At 52.8% G+C, this 20,157-nt stretch overlaps 10 protein-coding genes across 10 annotated transcripts; 6 read left to right on the top strand and 4 right to left on the bottom strand.

Annotated features, from left to right (window-relative positions):
• Positions 1–437: 437 nt before the first annotated feature.
• Positions 438–1,212, bottom strand: BU25DRAFT_394337 (ribosomal protein 60S). The gene is made up of 3 exons (XM_033704734.1): positions 1,159–1,212; positions 888–1,104; positions 438–818 (listed from the first exon to the last, which is right to left on the bottom strand). The coding sequence occupies exons 2-3, from the start codon at positions 1,044–1,046 to the stop codon at positions 639–641; spliced, it is 339 nt and encodes a 112-aa protein (XP_033561118.1). The 5' UTR covers positions 1,047–1,104; positions 1,159–1,212; the 3' UTR covers positions 438–638.
• Positions 1,213–1,368: 156 nt separating this feature from the next.
• On the top strand, positions 1,369–3,017 carry BU25DRAFT_449083 (uncharacterized protein). The gene is made up of 2 exons (XM_033709622.1): positions 1,369–1,546; positions 1,600–3,017. Exons 1-2 carry the CDS (start codon positions 1,541–1,543, stop codon positions 2,701–2,703), a joined length of 1,110 nt encoding a protein of 369 aa, XP_033561117.1. The 5' UTR covers positions 1,369–1,540; the 3' UTR covers positions 2,704–3,017.
• A 1,276-nt stretch (positions 3,018–4,293) lies between these two features.
• On the top strand, positions 4,294–4,899 carry BU25DRAFT_411450 (uncharacterized protein). Its single transcript, XM_033706553.1, has one exon. It carries the CDS (start codon positions 4,395–4,397, stop codon positions 4,863–4,865), a length of 471 nt encoding a protein of 156 aa, XP_033561116.1. The 5' UTR covers positions 4,294–4,394; the 3' UTR covers positions 4,866–4,899.
• A 582-nt stretch (positions 4,900–5,481) lies between these two features.
• Positions 5,482–6,234, top strand: BU25DRAFT_411449 (uncharacterized protein). Its single transcript, XM_033706552.1, has one exon. The coding sequence runs from the start codon at positions 5,521–5,523 to the stop codon at positions 5,887–5,889; it is 369 nt and encodes a 122-aa protein (XP_033561115.1). The 5' UTR covers positions 5,482–5,520; the 3' UTR covers positions 5,890–6,234.
• Positions 6,235–6,903: 669 nt separating this feature from the next.
• BU25DRAFT_75286 (uncharacterized protein) lies at positions 6,904–10,936 on the top strand. The gene is made up of 2 exons (XM_033712083.1): positions 6,904–10,641; positions 10,698–10,936. Exons 1-2 carry the CDS (start codon positions 7,185–7,187, stop codon positions 10,922–10,924), a joined length of 3,684 nt encoding a protein of 1,227 aa, XP_033561114.1. The 5' UTR covers positions 6,904–7,184; the 3' UTR covers positions 10,925–10,936.
• A 931-nt stretch (positions 10,937–11,867) lies between these two features.
• Positions 11,868–12,743, top strand: BU25DRAFT_343026 (alpha/beta-hydrolase; the record flags this gene model as incomplete). Its single annotated transcript, XM_033702936.1, has 3 exons — positions 11,868–12,162; positions 12,199–12,303; positions 12,394–12,743. The coding sequence occupies 3 exons, from the start codon at positions 11,868–11,870 to the stop codon at positions 12,741–12,743; spliced, it is 750 nt and encodes a 249-aa protein (XP_033561113.1).
• A 259-nt stretch (positions 12,744–13,002) lies between these two features.
• Positions 13,003–13,597, top strand: BU25DRAFT_459175 (uncharacterized protein; the record flags this gene model as incomplete). The annotated part of the gene is made up of 3 exons (XM_033710258.1): positions 13,003–13,034; positions 13,080–13,366; positions 13,416–13,597. 3 exons carry the CDS (start codon positions 13,003–13,005, stop codon positions 13,595–13,597), a joined length of 501 nt encoding a protein of 166 aa, XP_033561112.1.
• Positions 13,598–14,490: 893 nt separating this feature from the next.
• BU25DRAFT_470034 (uncharacterized protein) lies at positions 14,491–15,422 on the bottom strand (the record flags this gene model as incomplete). Its single annotated transcript, XM_033710784.1, has 3 exons — positions 14,491–14,574; positions 14,701–15,236; positions 15,293–15,422. The coding sequence occupies 3 exons, from the start codon at positions 15,420–15,422 to the stop codon at positions 14,491–14,493; spliced, it is 750 nt and encodes a 249-aa protein (XP_033561111.1).
• Positions 15,423–16,155: 733 nt separating this feature from the next.
• On the bottom strand, positions 16,156–17,632 carry BU25DRAFT_411446 (uncharacterized protein). The gene is made up of 3 exons (XM_033706551.1): positions 17,610–17,632; positions 16,446–17,440; positions 16,156–16,397 (listed from the first exon to the last, which is right to left on the bottom strand). Exons 2-3 carry the CDS (start codon positions 17,421–17,423, stop codon positions 16,239–16,241), a joined length of 1,137 nt encoding a protein of 378 aa, XP_033561110.1. The 5' UTR covers positions 17,424–17,440; positions 17,610–17,632; the 3' UTR covers positions 16,156–16,238.
• A 511-nt stretch (positions 17,633–18,143) lies between these two features.
• BU25DRAFT_431919 (PTR2-domain-containing protein) lies at positions 18,144–20,111 on the bottom strand (the record flags this gene model as incomplete). Its single annotated transcript, XM_033708687.1, has 3 exons — positions 18,144–19,232; positions 19,282–20,038; positions 20,089–20,111. The coding sequence occupies 3 exons, from the start codon at positions 20,109–20,111 to the stop codon at positions 18,144–18,146; spliced, it is 1,869 nt and encodes a 622-aa protein (XP_033561109.1).
• Between the last annotated feature and the right edge of the window lie 46 nt (positions 20,112–20,157).

The raw sequence follows: 20,157 nt of genomic DNA, 5'->3' as shown, positions 1-20,157 counted from the left end.
CGACGCTCTCGCTTAAGCAAAGTGGCAGCAGCGGAAGACTTGGCGCGCCACCACCAATCGCTCCTTCCCCATCTCCACGAACATCAAATCGGAGAACATGAAATAGACTGGAAACGTCAAGTGGAAAGTCGAAATGTCGCATTTAATCCATTGTTGGATGAAGGTTTATCTCCCTGCACTTTACTAAAAATTATGTGCAGCCATACTTCGCCAGTGCGATGATTGCGTCAAGTTTCAGAGAATGAGAAAAGACTACGAGTACCTCCCAAATGTATTCATACACTCCAAGGATGGTGTTCTTGTTCTCATTAATATCATCCTGATATGCATTTTGCTTGTTTAATACATGGTCGAGTCCACCAAATAAGATCTGCAGCCAGATCTACTCGCATTAACATGTATCAAAGTCACTTATAACAATTACAAGATCAAACGATGGAGGGTGCATGGCTTCATTCAGGGTATCCTAGCAGACAAATATCAAAGTATTGCCGCCTAACTGTTCTTCATATCCTCCCCACAGCACGCTCGACACCGCCCAAATGCTCTTGTTCGTACCGCATGATTCCCGTGCTTGTCGAGAGATTGGCGTGATCATACTTCGTTGACGTTGGTGGGGTATCCGTTTGGCGATGCGCTTAGTCAAAGAGACCGAAGCCCATGTCGTCATCGGACTCCTCCTTCTCCTCCTCCTTGGCCTCCTCAGCGGGCGCGTCAGCAGCACCACCAGCGGCAGCGGCGCCACCAGCAGCGGGGGCAGCACCACCAGCACCGCCGGAGGGAACGGAAGCAAGCTTCTGGGAGCCGGAAGCGATCAGCTGGGGAAGGTTAGTACACGTTCATGTAGACATTATCGATCAGCAGCCTGATCGTCTCTGGGCGCATACCTCATTGATGTCCTTGCCCTCGAGCTCGGAGATGAGCTGGTCGAGACGGGAGTCATCGGCCTCAATGCCAACGGACTCAAGGACAGCCTTGACATCGGCAGCAGAGGGGGAGGTGTTTCCACCGAGTCCGAGGAGGAGGTAGGCCGCGAGGTGCTTCATTTTGAATGTGGTTGTCGAAGTGTGTTTCTGGTAGGAACAGGAGCGCAATCGATTTAACCTAGAATAATTAGAATTTAAGCGACAACGACCTAGTCGCAAAGTAATCACGTACCGTTCTAACGGAGACTGGAGCTTCAAGTTCTCGTCGAGGGTAGCGATCAAAAAGTTCGAAAGGTAGCGAAATTCCAAGTGGGATGCGCCCGGCTCGGCTAAACTGATCGGAGCCATGCAGCGCACGGACGCACGTTTTAACACGTGACGTCTGTCCTTTGCTTTATAAACTGCGTTCAGCGTGCGCCACCGGCCCCTTATTCTGTTCTTTGATTGTCTGCGCGCCCACTATCCTTCCGCCTTCGCCTCCTCACTGTCCGCGCGCCCGCGACTGTCCTTACTGCGACAATCCATAAAGTCACATCTCCACCTGGAAAGCATGTACGACTTGCCCAAGCGATACGACCGGTAACACTGAGTCAAACGCTTGCCAGTCGCTCACCATGAGCGTGAGTTCGATCTTGCGACCGAAGCCTGAGATCATACTGATATCCTGCCTCAGGCTTTCCGAGATATCATGTCCATAGTCGGACCTGGAGGAGCGAAGATAACAGCCGCATCCAAACAATTGCAATCGCAGCCTGCTGGGGCCTCGAAACATACCCCGCGACCAGCTGCTGACACGAACGGGGCGACGCCAGCACCACAGCTCAAGCGCAAGGCATCAGGAACAGCAGACAACAGTCAAGTCAAGGTTCAGCGCAAGGACAGTCCAGCTCAGTCTGTGCAGTATACTGGCACTGCTCGTCCAACCGCGACTCCTGGAGCAGCAAGGCTAAGCCAATCTACTACAACAACCGTACCATACCGTGGAACAGCAGCACCATCGTCGACCAAACCCGCAAACACCATCGCAAAGAAGCCTACGGCGCCCGCAAGTACAGCAGCTGCCCCACGAAAAGCGACCCCCCCTACCCCGAAGCCTGCTTCTACAGCCACGACATCGACTACTGCAGCTCCCGCATCAAAGCCCAAAGGATACCTGGCATTACTTCAAAAAGCTAAAGAGAAGGATCTTACCAAACCTGCTGCGCCTCCGGTCACCGTTGCTGCAAAAGGTTTCATTCCAACAAAGAAGGAGCGCTTGGCACTCAAGGCTGAGGCAAGTGCAGCTAAGGGGAAGAAGCCAGGCGTGGTACCAGCAGCAAAGGCTGCAGATGTCAAGGGCGATGCTTCGAAGGTCCATCGTAAGCCAGCAGAAGTAGGTTACCAGGGCACAGCACGTCCAGCCAAGACCGCTGCACCCATCGGGTATAAAGGAACCGCTCGCCCTCAGAGTACCACCGCACCGTCTAGTAGGGGTGGAACACCCGCAGTCAAGCCGAAGCCGAAGCCAGAAAAGGGTCGTTACGATGGCTACGCCGACTGGTCCGATCTTGACGATATGAAAGACGACGAAGAGGACGACTACGCCTCTGATGTTTCATCTGACATGGAGGGTGGCATGTGGGATGTTGAACAAGAAGAACAACTGGCACTCAAGGCAGCAAAGAAGGAGGACGCGGAAGCATTAGCGGAAGAAATGAGGCTCAAGCGCGAAAAAGAAGAGAAGAAGCGGAAGCTCATGGCACTGTCGAAAGCAGCAGCAGCTAAGAAGAAGTACTGATTTCTTTTCTCTCCCTTTGGCGTTTATACGATTATACGGCATACCATACCAGGATACGGGGCGTTTTCTGCATTTGGGCGACTGCATAGCTATGGAGCGGATTGCATTTCTCCGACACAGGCGCATACACCGGTGCGTCCGGGCTTGGATCATCAACGATTGTGTTATTACAGTGAGTCCTTATAGATGAGACCACACCTATTGCATAGTTCGGGAGATTGTTGGTGACAGACCTCAGTCACAAATACGACTACGAACGATTGTGCATATTGCAATCACACCACCATCTTCATATTGCTCAAACAACTCTTTGGGTCTGAATTGATCATCTTCCAGTATATATCGTCCTAAGTGACAATCACCTGCAGACTTTACCAACGCCAGCTCACCAACAAACGCAGCATCAGTGACATCGACAATGCCACTCCAAACGCCAAACCACCCATACCCTTTATGCTCCATGAGTCCCACGATGCTCAGTACATCGTTGTTCTGAAGATACGACATCGCCTGCGCACAACATGCCAAAAGCATACACCTTAACCCCACGTCCCAAAAACCTCTCTACCACAGCAACCCTCATTCACCGCCTTCGGCACCCCTTGCGCATCCAGCGCATTCGCCACTCCTCCCTTCGTCCTTCTCATTCTGGCTCCGTGCGCACAGAGGTCGACAAACGCCGCCCAAAAGTCGAAGATAAGTGGCTCGAAGCACCGACATACCAAGGCTCGCCGTATGAGCTTGTAGAGATTGAGAATAAGGGCGAATACACTGAACAAAGATACGGTGATGTAAATGTGTACTGGAACAGTGTCATGGTGGAGGCGAGTGAAGAAGAGAAGGCCAGGACAAAGGCGCAAGAGGAAAAGCATCATCGTCGAAGAGGAAGGGTTTTCGAGGACAGCGAACAGCTCTACAAAGCATACCACAGCCGTCAGCGAACTAAGGGTAGTGCGAGTATCCCTACAGCAGTGCTGAAGCGGACGATATCTCTTCTTGATCCTTCGCCTGGGGACCCAGCGCTGAGCAGCCATGTCGAAGTCTCCCATCTGCCAGCTCACCTTGATAACGACACCAGCGACGACCGCTACATCACGCTCACTGGGAACACTAGTGTGGCTGAGCTCTCCACGCATCGAACTCTCGATGCTGATTTGACATGGAACTCAGCACTCACCCGCATTCTAGCCAGCCCATGTGTCGATCCCGAAGTCTCCTCAACAATCAGAGCGCGAGCGCGCGGCCGAAGACTGAGCAGAATTCTTGAGGAAGTGGACATGGGAGAAGTCAGCATGGTACCAAACTTCAGCTACCCGATCGCGAGCGCCAGATGGTGTGATGCATGCGCCGCTTCGGACTGGCCGTTCCTAGACGGCGACGAACGCGGAAACAGAATCGGGGGCTCGGAAAGGGACGAGCACCATCCTGTTGGGCTCAACATCTCAATCAATGGTAATAATGACGACCATGCAGATCTCGGGCACTCGGAGGATGCGGATGACGACTCACTGTACCGCGCACCAACGCCGCCTCAGCGCAGGGCTTCGCACCCTGGCTCGATTCTAAGAGACATCTTAGAGCCGCAGGAGCTGGAGATGTATCAGGAGATCATGAGCCATAACCCGCGCTTCACTGTCTTGCTGGATCGGACTGAGAATAGGCAAGTCCCCCTTGTCCGGAACCTGTGTACGATGCTTGAGGTTCTAACGAAGCGACTTGCTGACCTTGAAGGATGCTCGGCTTGCCACGATCACAAGAAGGAGAGAGCGGTTGGGCATGAGGACCTTTGCCCAGCACTTGTCAAGCTAGAGGAAGATGTTATTCATCTGAGAAGAGCCGTCAACTTCAGCAACAGGGTACTTGATGGGTGTTGGAAGCGCGAATGTTCGATCTTGAACACACTTCTCGATATCCAAAGGCGTAAGCAGACACAAAGGAGTGTACTGGCAAGATTGCTGGCACGCAAGAACCATGATCATGTCAATAACTATGTTGACCTGCGCGATGGGGAGTCGAAGACTTCCAACATAGTGACAGGGATTGATATTCCTCTGAGCCGAAAAGAACTGGATGCACTCATCCATATTGCGGCACAGAATGTGCAGATTCTAAGAGAGGATGTGGGTGACGTGGTCGAGTTATTGAATAAATGCAAAGTGTAGATTACGCAGTTCAAGTGAAATTGAAACCAAGCGGGACACATATTGCAGTCACCTTTCGAGCTTCAGCTCTCGCCCCGTTCCCTAGAACTGTTTTCTTCTGGAGTGACGTGAGCGCATACAAAAACGTCCCCCAAAATTGTTCATTCCCAGGGTCTGTCTATGGAAGAGGCACAACATCAAGGCACAAACATGAGACTCCAAAGCAATGCACAAGATGCCGAGATATAGTTTCACGCATATGCAAGACATTGGTGCAGAACATGGCAGACCAAGATGTCTTGAGAAGGTATTTTAAGATTAACGGTGTCTCGTGTAACGCCAGCCTCATGGTTGCACCAGGCAGCCTCTCCGGCAACCGAGCAATGTTGAAGTCTAGCAATGTCGACAACGAGGTTGGTGTGGCGCGGAGCCTTGGTTTATCTTTTTTACATAGCTGCAGTGTTGTGTGTGGTGCACGGTCTGCCGTCAAGTGGAGCTTTGTTTGTCTTTGAGGAACAAAGCATTGTTTGTCCATGAAAGAAATGGTAATGCACCCACGACTTCTACTGAGTTAGCTTCAAATGATGCTCGATTTGGAAATCACAATCAGTTACCTGCTTAATTACTCAAGTGTGAGGATAAATTGACTGGCATGCACCGCAAGCGGTGTACTGAAATGTTGGCTGCTCACCTGCACAGCTTCGAAGGCATGTCTCAAGGCAGCCAAAATGCATACTGGCACCGCTCCTTCCAACCAAAGCGCTTCCTCAGATGGGACGTTAAACCAATCAATCAATCAATCAATCAATCAATCAATCAATCAATCAATCAATCAATCAATCGCTCCTTCCAAGTTATGGTCACTGGTGGTGAGCTAGACTATCGATGGAGGCGTTCGATAAACAGTAGCCTGCTCAACAACGACTGGCTGACGAAGCTGCCTGCGTCGACGGCCTCGCTTGCTCGATCGATGGGTGCGAAAACGACCAGGATGCATCGTGAAACAAACCGTTGTCGTTTTCAGGTAGGGGTCGGAAGCGTGTAGTGACGGGTAGGCCCATCCTTGCATCATCCTTTCGTCAGGACGGGATCATGACCAAGATTTAATAGATTGACTTTGCCATCGCCGTCGCCGGAAGACAGGCTCAAGGTTTATTCAATGTGCATGGTGGTTGAAGTTACCGAGCTGCAGGAACTCCGAAGATCCACGGTTCTTCATGTCTTCCCGGGATGTTGTTCCAGAATGGCCTCAGGCAGGCCAAACGGTGAGAGTCTCGAATCTGCCAGGAGTGTGCCCAAGATTGGCAGCGGGCGAAAGTTGACAGTTTGCGCCGACGGAGCGCGGCCCTCCTTGTGGAGACACGTTTTCACTGCCACGATGTCAACGCGTGCCGGCAGCGTGTGCACTCGGGCAGTCCAGCGAGGAGGACCCTGGATCAGCATGGTGAGGAGCAGTGAGGGGCGCGTGAGCCTTTGACGACAAGGTGCATCTGCAGAGTCTTGGTAGTCACACAGCGGCGCTGGTGGTTCCTCGCTCTGGTGCTACGCCAGCCACGATGACTGTGGGTGCAGCGTCGGGAACCTATGGCTTTTGGGTTGGAGGAGCTCCGACGAATAAGAGGCGGGATTGTACTCCTCCAGCCTTTGTGCTCGCCATTGTCCGCCATTGTCCGCCATTGTCCACCATTGCTAGCTCTCAAGAGCCGCAAGTACACCTGCACCACAGCTGCTGTTCACCGTCCCTGAGCTATCGAACTGGTGCGGAACACAGAACCTAGCGGACGCACTACTGATTGGCGAATCGTCATTCACCGTCGATGCTGCTGAAGACGCGCTATTACCGAAACTAAAGTAGTGCAATTTCCTCGTGCCAATCAGTTCCTCCGCCAACAACGCCTAACGACCAGCGCCCGGGCTCCTTTCTCCCTCTGCGACCCACGTCTGTACGAAGCACACGGGCGCTGCTCTGTCAGTCCCTCACGCCGCCGTGCAGGCTGCCTCTCTCCCCAGCGCCCATCTCACCGTAGTCAATCGTTTTCACGACGCCCAACAATCGCCGGCAGTAGCAGACTGCATCTAATACCACCGCAATCCCACTATACACCCGCCAAGCTTAGCAGCTTCCCGTGTCACCCCGGCCACTCCTAAACCCGAATTGAACCACGCCGTCGCGACTTCCATCGTTCACGAGCGCGACTGCCATCGAATAGGAACGCCAATCCCCTGGGAGAATGTCTGCGCCCTGAGTCTCGCAAACACCACCACCACCGAGCCCAAGGGCACCGTGGCATCGACGCATATACCACTTCTATTCTTTCAGCACAGCGCTGGTGTGTGGCCATGAGGGAATCCTTCGCTTCCTTGCTGGCCTCGCGGGCCGGCAAGCTCGCCCTCTCGCTGCTCATCGCGTCATCCACCCACGCACTGAGCTTCACACCCGTTCCCTCACCCAACCTCAACCTCGATCAACTCGGCCGGGTAGCATTCGCGGGCGACTTCGACTCCATATCGATATACCGATATGAGGGCCAAACCCAAGCAAACACCGGACGCACCGGAGCCCTTCTTTCACGATACCCTAATGGCGTGTTTGCCCCCATCAACGAAACAGACGCCGACATCAAAGCCATGTGCACGTTCCAATCGAACGGTCAGGACCGTATAATGTTTGCAGGAAACTTCACCAGTGTTGGAGATCTTGCCACCCCCGGCGGTGTTGCGCTGCTTGACCCCAACAGCGGCAACGTGACAGCGATGGATGGCCTGGATGGCGCTGTAAACACTCTTTACTGCGACGGCAACCAGGTCTACCTCGGCGGAGTCTTCACAGGCCTCAATTCCACCAACGCAATAATATGGAAAGATGGTTGGCAGGCACTGTCGTTCGAGGGTTTCAACGGACCTGTCCACTCAATACAGAAGGCACCGAATAACAGCATAATATTTGGAGGAGAATTCAACGGACTAGGCGGCAATGCAACAGTAGCGACGGAGAACAACACTCAGATCATTCCCATCGCGAATGCGAACATCTCAGCCCAGACGAGCTCCGGATTACCCGGCTTCACCGAACCCACAGACATCACCTGCAAAGGCGACTTCACCGCGCAAGGCTCAGGCTCGACATGGCTTCTCGCAGACCGCACAGCTGGCTTCTGGAAGGCTGAGTTCGGTTTCGGCTTCCGCCCTACTAAGTTGCGTCTCTTCAACACAGATTACGAGGGTCGTGGTACCAAGACCTTCCGGTACACCGCGCTTCCAGACGGCGGCATCATGAACTTGACGTACACTGACCCCTCGACCGGCCGTCCAGCATTTTGCGACGCCAGATGCCCGCTTCCAGAAGGCAACACCACAGCACAGGACTTTGGCTTCGTCAACAATATTGGGATGAATGCTTTCAGGATCGACATTTCCGATTGGTACGGCAACGGAGCTGGTCTGAACGGGGTCCAGCTCTTCCAGGACGAAATGTACTCGTACGCCATTGACGACTTTAACGAGCCCGGGAACTGTAGCACCGCAACCACGTTACGATCGAAGTCGACTTCTACTGGCTCATGGCAGGTGACGCCCTCGCACGATAGTTTCTCGCAGTACCTCACCACCGTCTTGCAAGGACCAGAAATCCCCACTGACACGAATACCGTCACCTTCTATCCAGACATCCAGCAATCCGGCAACTACTCAGTAACCATTTACACGCCCGGCTGCGTGGGTGACGGTACCTGCGGAAGCCGCGGTCGTGTCAATGTCACAACACAGATGTCTCAAGGCGAGGAGGATGCAGGCGCAGTTCTTTGGCAGACAAACAACTACGACAAGTATGATGAGATCTACAACGGGCCCATCAACATTCGCGACGGTTTCAGGCCTTCAGTCACTGTTAGGCCTGCGTCTGGACAAGGGCCTACTGCCATTACTGTCGTTGCACAGAGGGTCCGTTTTACACTCTTGAAGGCCACATCTGGCAACCTAAATGGTCTCTTCGAGTACACACCTGGCCAGGCACTCGCTGCCATCGAGCTCTCTGACTCTGCCATCAACCAAGCTGGAGCTAGCCTCACACCTCGCGAGAAGGCAGTCGTCATGAGTGTAGCTACTGGCAATGACAATCTGTACGTTGGTGGCAACTTCTCCGCAGACGACGGTCGCAACAACATCTTCCTTATCGGCAAGAACGCCGAGGATCCTACCGCGCTGTCAGGCAACGGATTGGACAGCCAAGTCATGACCATGTTCCACAATGACAGCACGCTTTATGTTGGTGGTAACTTCACCAACACTAATGACGGCAAGTCGACGGGATTGAATGGTGTGGCTGCCTATGTCAACAACCAATGGAAACCTCTCGGCGCTGGTGTCGAGGGCGTCGTTTTGTTCCTTGTCCCGTTCTCACTCAACCTCACTGCCGATACTCCAGAGGAAGTGCTTGGTGTCAGCGGCTTCTTTGGCACAGTCCATGCCTTCGACGACAACCCTTCTACAATTGTGGACGGTCTTGCAATTTGGGTACCATCTCAAAACAACTGGTTGCACAATCTAAACTCAACTACGTTCTCAGCCTCAGGCAGGCTCATGACGTACGCTGATGCAGCAGGCAACCGTTGGTTTGGTGGTTCCATCACCTCGGGCTTCCTCGGAGCAAATGGTGCAGCCGAACTGAACAGCGACAACGATGAGTTGTCACTTCGTACATTCCCCATCAACATCGAGGATCAACAACAGCAGACCACTCTGCACAAGCGAGCCATCATGGACGGCGACAATCTGCAGACCACTGGAGTTCGCACTGGATTCTTCTACAAGGAGAACGGCAACAACAAGACAATCTTGGCTGGACACTTCGGTGCCGAGGGCACTGATGGACAGAACATCACCAACGTCCTGATCATCGATGGAAATGACTCGGACAAAGTGACTGGTTTCAATGAACAAGTTGACGCCAACTCGACATTCGCCGCTGTAGCTGTGAACAACAATACGCTCTACGCTGGAGGTGTAGTCACTGGAACCGTCAACGACAAGATAGTCACCGGTATCGTCGCTTATGACCTTTCGTCAAACAGCTTCCCAAATGTTCAGCCGCCTGCGCTCCAAGGAAACAATGTCACCGTCAATGCCATTGCTCCTAGACCGAAATCTGACGACATCTATGTTGGAGGACGCTTCCAGTCTGGCGGAGAGTTTACCTGCCCTGGTCTGTGCATGTGGAACAGTGAGACCAGCCAGTGGAATCGACCAAACAACAACGTGGCTGGCGTAGTCAACGCTTTGATCTGGACCTCAGACACCACTTTGCTCGTGGCTGGTAACTTGACGTTCGGCGAGAACAGGACAACGGTCCTCTTGTTCGATCAATCGAAGAACCAATTCACCGAGATTGCTGGCGCCAACAACCTACCGGGACCCGTCACGGCGATCACCGTTGCTACTAAAGAGGGTGACCAGCTTTGGGCCACTGGTAACAGCACTGACGGTACTGCGTACCTCCAACGCTTCGATGGCAACAAGTGGACTTCCGTCGATAACGGTTTGTTCGGTGCCGACACAGTTATTCATGGCATCCAGGTGCTGAGTTTGTCCGAGAACCACGCATCTTCAGACATAATCGATCGAGACCAGGATCTTCTGCTTATGGGGCAGATCAACATCACCAACTTCGGTACTGCATCTGGCGCCTTGTTCAACGGCACTACCTTGGCTCCCTTCCTTCTCGCTACAACAGCCGAGAACACTCCTGGAAGCTTGTCTTCAATCTTTGTCGAGAACCCCAACATGTTCTTCAGACAATCCAGTAAGTCGATCTCGATCATGCGCTATTGAGACATGGTTTGCTAACGCGTAAAAAAGAGAAGCACCTCGCTGTTGGTTTCATCGTTCTAATCGCCCTCGCCATCGCACTCGCCCTCACTTTCCTCCTCGTCGTGATCGGCATTGCTATCGAATGGTACCGCAAGAGAGCACAGGGCTATTCCCCGGCCCCGCAGTCTTATCCTGATCGGCTAGGCAATGTAGGACGCCTACCGCCGGAGCAGCTATTCGGAACGCTGAGCGGTCCACGAGCACCGGCAATATGAGAGCCCGTCAGGATCGAGCAAGTTCAGTATAAGAGCGAATGAGAGTACAACGAATGGATGGGATATCCAAGGCGGGCGATATAACAATTTTGAACACCCGCAACGCTGGATGCATTTGGCACGGCCCTCAGGGCTGTCCCGACTACCGCTTCCTCGGATCGAAACTTATGGGAAGGCATACAACCAATTGCTCTATCCCTAACCTGGATACTGGAGATCTTTCTGGCGAGAAGAAGCACGATGTACAGGATCGAAGAAGGCACGATCAACAGGGACCTGCATGGTTGGTTTTCCATTTCTTTCATGGCCCTGTGAGGCATTATATCTTTTTGTGTGTTTGATACCACTGGCGCGCTCGCAGCAGCCCAAAGCTTTTCCTTTATCTCTCATCTCCTTCGTGTGTGTCCGTGTTCCATGAGCATAATTGTCTAGGTGAATTTTCTGAGCGACTTAGACTTTGCGCCATCGTAATGTATACTCCTAGTGAGCATTGAAGAACGACCACAATTAAGCGTTGCGAGACTCCGGTGCGCTTGATGCGTACTTCGAGTCGAGGTGGTGTATATACAGAACGCAGCGGTGGAGTTGGCGCGGTACAGGCAGATCACGTAGTCGTGTAGCTTAGTCGAATTGGTAATCACTACCTTCAGCCCTTGGGCGATCTTACTCGGACGAACGATGGCGCATGTCAGAATGCATGTCAGGTATCAGAAATCTAACCATCTGGAGCAGACCCCACTTACCGCCTACGCAAATGAGGAAGGAACGTGCCGATAACGGATGTTTGACACATCTGCCTGAAGTGCAGAAACTAGGTGTCAGCATCGGCGTAAGCTATGATAACAATATAAATGCAAGGAAAACCTGCCTCTAAATCAGAATCAACATGTCCAACACAAGTTAGCAAGATCAATCATCACCACCTTTTCTCTCACCCACCACCATGCCCACCACTACCGCCAAACCAACAATCCTCATCATACCAGGCTCCTTCTCAGCCTACGGCGCCTATGACCCCTTCCTCACCCTCCTCCGCGCGGAAGGCTTCACCGCTCTCGCGATCAAGCTCCCCTCCACCCAGATGCGACACCCGCTGCCGCCAGCCACGCTGCAGGATGATGCGGCGCATGTCAGAGGTGTGGTGGAGCGGCTGATTGCTGAAGGAGAAGGCACGGAGGTTGTGGTGCTGGCGCATAGTTACGGCGGGAGTGTTGCTACAGAGGCGCTTGCGGGTTTGGGTGTGAAGGGTCCCGTGGCGGGGGTGAAGAAGGGAGGAGTCAAGAGATTGGTGTTTTTGAGTGCAAGTGCACCAAGGGTGGGCGAGAACCAAATCAAAGCTATGAGATTGGAGGCGGGGTTTTTGCCGGAGGAGGTGGTGAGTAGCTCTTTTCTTTCTATACAACCCAAGGTGCCGCAGATCCCCACCCGCGTCGGGATCAGCTTCACATTTGGCCGTGGGGAGCTAACAGTATTACAGGGAGGATACATGCACATGGATCCCGTCATCATGGCTCCATTTGTCTGCAACGACCTGCCCTACTCGCAAGCCTACGAGAACGCACTCCAGCTTCCTCACCACTCTGCTGTCTCCTTCCAGAGTGAGGTCACGCAGACGAGTTATAAGGATATTCCTGTCACTTATATTTACTGTGAAAGAGATATTGTGATTGCTCCGGAGATTCAGCAGAGGTTCATTGATACGATTGAGGAGGTCAGTGGGAGTAAGGTTGATGTGAGGAGGATTGATGCGGGACATTGTCCGAACTGGAGTAAGCCGGATGAGCTGGTCAAATTGCTGGTTGGCGCTGCACAGATGTAGAGTGATTGATTACAAGGATTTCATTTCAATTTGAGCTCGCATTTGCTTTCATCTGTACTACTAGCGCGTGGCACGAGGTTCCAAGGTCTGCGCGCACATGGCGGCACCCTCTTGATTCCACCTTCGTCCCTGAACACCTCCACGCTCACCTTTCAGAGCACCACAACTATGATGCCAGCCAAGCGCGCAGCGGTACAGTCAACAGACGATCAAAAGGTCATCAAGAGACCAAAATACCAGGACACGTGCAGTGAATGCAATGGGAGCCTTCAAGATCGACTATGGTGCGATGTGAGTCAGGAAGTCTTCAACATGGCGTGTACTAATCATACGCAGTACGGAGCGGAACCGCAAGCACTCGCCCTTGCTACGCCTGTCAGGCGAGATCCGCAACCATATCTACGCATACGTTTTCGGCGGCAACATACTCGTACCGACTTTAGACTCCTTCCGCAGTGGGCCCATTGCGAATCCTTTTCTCGCGAACGGAAGTCGGTGGATTACCCTGCGAGCATTAACCTATGTTTTTCGAGAGTTGTACGCAAAGACAAAACTATTGCCTTGTTCTCTCAATGTCCTTTGCATCAGTCAGTCCGAGCTTGGTCTCGACAAATGGTGCGAGTGTCAGCGGAGAGGTTAAATGGTCATCACGAATGTTGAGTGCCTAGACAGTATTGGCACAGCGCCAACCATCTACTGTGCAAAACGCGGCCCCCACGAAAGCGACGAAGCCACCTACCAAGCGGCCGAATGCAACACCCTCGAGCGGCATTATCAAGAACGGGAACGCAGTGAAAGGCTCCAAAGCGACCTACACCAAGTGGCTAACGCTCCAGGCGGCGCTGGCGATGTGAGTGAAGAATGGTGTTTTTCCGTTGCTGTGACTGACCATACACAGTACAGAACAAACCACAAGCAATCACCACTCCTTCGCTTCCCAGGCGAGATCCGCAACAGGGTATACGAGTATATACTCACTACCGACGACCATGTATCGACTACTGCGACTGGCTCGACCCCTCCCAATGCGCCATCTACAGAAGCAGACCGGGAGGTAGTGTTATTACCATGTGTCACTGGATTGAGGCTTACGAGCTGACTGGACTCTGTCGAGACTTCCTTAATGAGTTTGGATCAGTCTTGACATCTCCAACTGTCGTTTGTTGGTCTGGAAGGCGGGGGATGTCGGGAAGGTACTATGAGGGACGAGAAGAGCGTGCTGCATGGGTGAAATGGATAGGGTTGAATCATGCATGGTACCTGCAAAGAGAAAATCTTAATCATGCCGCAAGTATTGGGGACTGATTTTTCACAAGAACATTCCTGCCGCCGAACTTACAGTAAGCACCAAGACCATATAATGACTTTCACAAGTTGCTGACCCCCCTGTCTGGAAACCATGATGTCATCTCTCCACAAAGTTGTTCTTCGGGCCAAAAAGCTATATCTCATCATCGTTCCAATTATCAAGGGGGGTCAGCAACTTGTGAAAGTCATCGATAAACAGTCTAAGCTTCGAACTGCTCGCATGCACAACATCAAGCGAAGCATCCGCTCTCGTTGATCCAGAAGCAGACACTGTCTGTCCATGCCTGAAGCCGCACCACTTGTTCCTACCCTCGTCGCCATTACCATTCCACCTGCCTGTATACTCTTCCCACGACTGAGCGTGACTTTCCTAGGTTTCTGATTGACGTTCAAGAAGAGGCCGCGAGAATATGCTATGCTGATTGATTGGCTTAACGTCCTATGTGAGTATGAGACTATCGAGGACAGAATATGCTATGTTGTCTGTAGCACCGTTGCCGAAGAGCGTCTCTTGAAATTGGTTCTTATCGTCTACCCAACGAGCGCCGTGTTGGAATGCGAATTCGGCATCATCATCGATCTGGAAGTCGGACTGCTTGCCGTTCAGGCGCCAGATGATATGACCGTCCTGTCCAGATATCTTGTAGACGCAGTCCATAGCTCGCGCTGAGACAAGGTAGTCTCCGCCTGTGTCCTTCTCGATGAAGTTGATACGGAAGTAGTCCCGTGGTGAGTCTTCAGCCCTGCCAACGTCTTCGGGAAGGGAGTTGTACGACTCGTTGATGCCGACGTGAGTGCTTGCGTTCCATTCGAAGATGAGTTCACCGGTCTTAATGTTGATTTCTTGGAATGTATTCTCGAACACCCAGCCGTTCTCGATGCCACCAGTCTCTGTGAGATTCCACGGTATTGTATGGTATATCGGGATCAACCCTGTGTCGTCACTCGTGAATGTAAATTCATGGATATCGCCCGTGTCGTTGCTAAAGCGATTGGCATAAAAGTGTGTAATCTCTGCATACGACTGATTGAGGACGTAGTAGGAGCCACGACCGAAGCCATCTTCCAACACGCCTGACCAGAATGTAAGTACTGGTTGATATTTGTAGGACTGTGTCTTGAAGTTAAACGGCTCGGTGTAGTTGCCGGTCCAGACCAGTGTGCCCATGCTTTCCTGGGAGAAGTCTAGAGTTGTAGTCAGTACCGAGTGCAGTATGTCACACCAGTTTGATCTCACTGACCACGTATCGTCGACCAGTTCTGCCCGCTTGTTGGCTCTCCGTCCATGCCCAAGAATACGCATTCATCCGCCAATCCTGGCTCATTCTTGTTGATCTGCATCTGCGGTGGCCTTTCATTTGCATTCGACATATAAGATTGGGCTGGAGTCCCTTTGGGGTCGTTCGTGCAATATGTCGAAGTCATAGCTGACTGAATCTTGATAATGTACTGATGGCAAGAGTCCAAGGGGACAAGCGTATGTCACGGCAGTGAGGAGACGCATGTTGACATGAGCTCTCAAGACCAGGGAGTACCTAATGAGTTGAAGAGGAAGATCACGAGCACAGGCAAGTATAAGTGGGACAAAACCTGACTATATGAGGCTGAAAGCTTGCGTGTCCAAGCTTCGCGCTGATGCTTCCATCTTGTTAGATGCACAGCTTGCCTGAGTATGGTTAGACAGCAAAAAGCCGCACATCCCATTTTTGAGGCGTACCGCCGCATATCGTCATGCGTCTGGATTGATGTGGGTTGGCAATCCTTCCGAGTTGCTTGTTTTGTGGGCCGCGTGCCTGATTGCCGGAAGGAGATCGTTGTTGATCAACCAGTCCTGATGCTCAGAGGAGAGAATGAGTGCAACGATCGTCACATTGGGATTTCCCAACACTCATAAATTGGCAAACGTCGCGATGTATGGACCTGTGGGCAAGGTGCATGGAAAGCCCTTCCAGTGTGCTGGTCTCCTAGCGTGATGCACGACTCAGATATGCGATTGTTACATCGTTGGTACATTTACGCCATATGTTCACATTCGCTTAAGCATGTCCTTGTCGACCATCATCCCCGCAATAAATCAAGGTTCGGTATCTGGAGCTTAGAGAAACAGTAGCGAACAGCCGTTGTGGGCATTCATTCGTGGTTGTCTATCTACCTTTCGTTAACGAGAGCCTGTCACAGTGCACAACTCTACTTCATGAGCTTGCTGGCAATGTTCAGAAGACCCCCGAGGCCTCCTCCTGAACTTCCACCAGAGGCGCCACCTCCACCCATCTCGCTCTTCATGTAGAACTTGAGAGCCATCTGAGCGGCCTGGGCAACAGCATCCTGCTTGGTTGCACTGGGGTCCTAGAATCTGTTAGCCGATAACTTGTCACAGTTGGTGAATGTCCTTACTGTCTTGCCCTGGCCTTGCTGCTTGTCAAACAGCTGTGCGGCCTGGGACATAGCTAGCCCGATGAACTTGTTCTGACCACCCTGGGCCTGCTGCTGGTTGCCACCGTTGAACATCTTCAAGGCTTGCATTGCAGCAGCAGCGCCGACGTTGTTCGAGGTGGCTTGGTGGTTGCCTCCCTGCTGGTTGCCGTAGAACTTTTGATGCTGCTGAACCGCGTCGTCTTCATCGACGTCCTCGTTCTGGAGCTTCTGCTTGTTGCCGGAGAGTAGGCTGAGGGCAGTGCCAAACAGGTTCGCATCTCCTGAGGAGCCAGCATCTTGCTGAGCGTGGTGAGCAGCCTCGCCATATTCATCTGAGCCGCCACCGTAGCCACCACCACCGTATGACGTGCCAGAAGAGTGTTGGCCACCGTGGTTGCCAGATCCGCCGCCATAGCCTCCTGATGAGCCCTGGCCGTAGCCGCCGTTACCTCCACCACCGTAGCTGTCTGAGGGTCTGTCGTTGTCGCCGTAACCCTGTCCGCCACTTGGGCGGCTGCTGTATGAATCGTCCTGGCGACCTCCACCATAGCCGCCTCCCTCGTGGCGACGCTCGTCCTGGCCATAGCCACCGTTACCGCCGCTGGGGCGGTCGTTGCCGTAGCCTCCACTTCCACCGTATCCTTCCTGATGTCCTCCGCTGTAGCCGCCTTCTTGACGGCCACCTCCGTATCCTTCCTGACGGCGGTCATCGTCACGTCCGTAACCGCTGTTGCCTCCGCTTGGGCGGTCCCCGTAGCCACCGCCGCCCTCATGGCGTCTCTCCTCTCCGCCGAAGCCTCCTTCTTGACGGCCTCCACCGTAGCCACCTTCTTGGCGCCTGTCGTCACGGCCACCACCATATCCCTCCTGGCGGCGGTCGTCGTCGCGTCCGTAGCCCTCGTTACGGCGTTCACCGCCATAGCCGCCTCCGCCGCCGTATGAATCGTTGTAGGACATTGTGTGTAGTTTGTATGCTAAACAATGGTCAGTCAGATGTCCAAGTACGAATGAAGTTTTTGGTCGAATGGTCTAGCGAGGCGTGCTGCATACGGCCGAGGGCCATTGAGGTACTATGGACCACAGCTCTCATTGCAATGATTTCTCCTCATCGTGACAAATTTGTTGGAACCGAGATGCACTTACTTTCAGTTATGTGAGGTTGGATAGGTAGACAGAGAGAAAGAAGTTCAAATTGATTGAGATGTGAAAAGCTTCGGACTTCAAGGTCAAGTTGTAACAAGATGATGTATCGACCCCACATGAGCTCCAGCCCCGCATGACGTAGATCACAATACGCGGCTCACCGCCCGCCACGATTGGTCTCAGAATACTCAAACGTCACAATGCCTTGTTGTGATCTTCCAAGTTCTTGGTTCCAAGTGGCACATGTTGTTCGTTACCTAAACTTGACGTTCGATCATATGTTCCAAGTGTATTTAAATCTCGCCTGTGGACTCAGCAGACACTCATGCTCAGAGAAGACGCTTGCACATATTGCAAGCTGTCAGGATTTGACGATTTTTGCATCCAAAAGAGACGATGCGCTGTTTGTATGGGATCACAGACATAATGTCACATGTTTGGAGAGTGAGATTCTATTCATTCGATGTAGCCCTGATAGACGCATTTACTACATTATCATACTATGTATTACATCGTTCATTACCACAAACACATCTAAGCGTAGGTGGCACCCTTCTCCTCCTCGTGATGGGAGTGCATGCCAGCAGTGCGGTCATTGTGAACACTGCTCATGCGCAGAGTAGGGTCGTCGCAATCCTGGTCAAGAGCGTTCATAGCATCCTCCTGATCGTTGAGGTGGTGGAACAGGATCCAGATCAAGCAACCAGCAAGGAATGAAGCAACAGCCAGACTGCAGAACATCCACATGATCGCGGGGTCGTACAGGAGAGGATTGAGCGCCTCAGAGATAGCAGATCCGAAAGCGTTAGTGAGCAGGTACATAGACTGGACGAAGGACTTCATGCTGGGGGGCGCCTTGGTGTAGGCGTACTCGAGACCAGTGACGGAGGCGAAAATCTCGGAGATACCGATGAGCATGTAGGCACCAGTTTGGGTAGCGATGTGGATGTTGTTGCCCTGTGCAACACCGTCAATCTCGCTGGCCGCGCAGAGCGGGTGACCGTAGCAAGGGCCGGCCTGGTAGATATAGTGCTGGATAACGGCGGCGTAGACCATGGCGAGAGAAGCGACCCAGAAACCGGCGGTGATACGGTTGATGGGAGGGAAGTTGATCTTGTGCTTGCGGAGGAGTGGGAAGAAGAACTGATCCATAAGCGGCAGGAAGACGATAATGGCGATGGGATCGAAGTTCTGCATCAGATCGTTGGGAATGCCATGACCAGCCATCTGACCAGCCTGGGTGACGAAGTTGTTAGAGAAATTGCCGTAAACGACCCAGTAGATGGGGTAGAAGCAGAAAACCTTGCACGCAACAAGAGCACGCTTAACCTCATCGACGAAGTGGTCGTCCCACTGGGTGGTCGGTGTCTTTCCGAGAGCAGCCTGGTAAGAAGGCTTTGCGCCATCCATCTTGCGTGCCCTGATCATCTGACCCATAACGCGGAAAGCGTTGGTGATGACAGAACCCTGCGGTGGGCGAACGACGTAGACCTTACGACCGAGGACGAGGACGAGGGTACCAACGAAGAAGACACACAAGCACATCAGGTAGGCGGACCAGAAGTCGATATCGCGCTCCATGTATGGAGTCGCGAGGAGAGACAGAGAACCAATGTTGATGCACTGAAATTTATTAGCACTGCGCTCAGGGCCTCAGGGCGCCGTGACTTACCCAATAAAAGACCATGTAGATTCTGGAGATGGTGATCGCAGGGTCGATGATGACGCGCTCTCCAGTCTTCTTGTCGGTGCCAACAACCATCTGGCGACGCTTGTACTGATCGGCAATCAGGGGAGCGACGTTGGACTTGATACCACCAGTTCCGAGACCAATGACGATGATAGCAGCAACGAAACCACCAAGACCAGCGCCTCCCTGGAGGGCACCAGGGATGGAAGTCAAGGTGAGGATGAGAAGACCGACGATGTAGACACCGCAGAAGATAACGATGGTGTTATACTTTCCGAGGTACTGATCAGCAATGACGGCACCGAGAATGGGCGTGACATAGCACCAAAACTGGAAGAAGGTAGAGAGACCAGTGGCTCCCTGGTGTCCCATACCGAGAGCACCACGGCCCTCACTGCCATCGAGCGGGCGCTGGATGTAGTTCTGGAAGATACCGGAGGCACCGTAATAGGTGAAACGCTCACAAAGTTCGACGATGGCGACCAAGAAGGCGGACTTGGGCAAAGGCTCACCGACCTTGCGTAGGGTCAGGAGCTCCTCCGGGGTGGGCTTGACACCACCGAGACCATCGTCAACGTCGATGTCGCGGACCGAGGTACCAGAGCTGGCGGTCATAGGCTTCTCAACGAAGTCCTTTTCAGTCACACCAGCTCCAGCGACATTGTCATTGGTCAAGGACAAGCCGTTCAGGTGTGGGTGCTGATTAGCCTCAGCCTGCTCGCGCTGCAGCTGGTGGGCTCTGTGACACTGTTAGGATGAGAGTCAACGAACAAAAAAAATCGAACATACGATGTTTCCTGTGCGGTAGCCATGGCTGGTACACAGGTCTGCGATACAACCAAAGATCAAATCGATCAA

The sequence above is a fragment of the Macroventuria anomochaeta genome (assembly GCF_010093625.1).
Source record: "Macroventuria anomochaeta strain CBS 525.71 unplaced genomic scaffold BU25scaffold_19, whole genome shotgun sequence".
In the NCBI taxonomy this organism is placed as follows: Eukaryota; Fungi; Ascomycota; class Dothideomycetes; order Pleosporales; family Didymellaceae; genus Macroventuria; species Macroventuria anomochaeta.
This window is presented reverse-complemented; position numbering and strand designations above follow the sequence as displayed.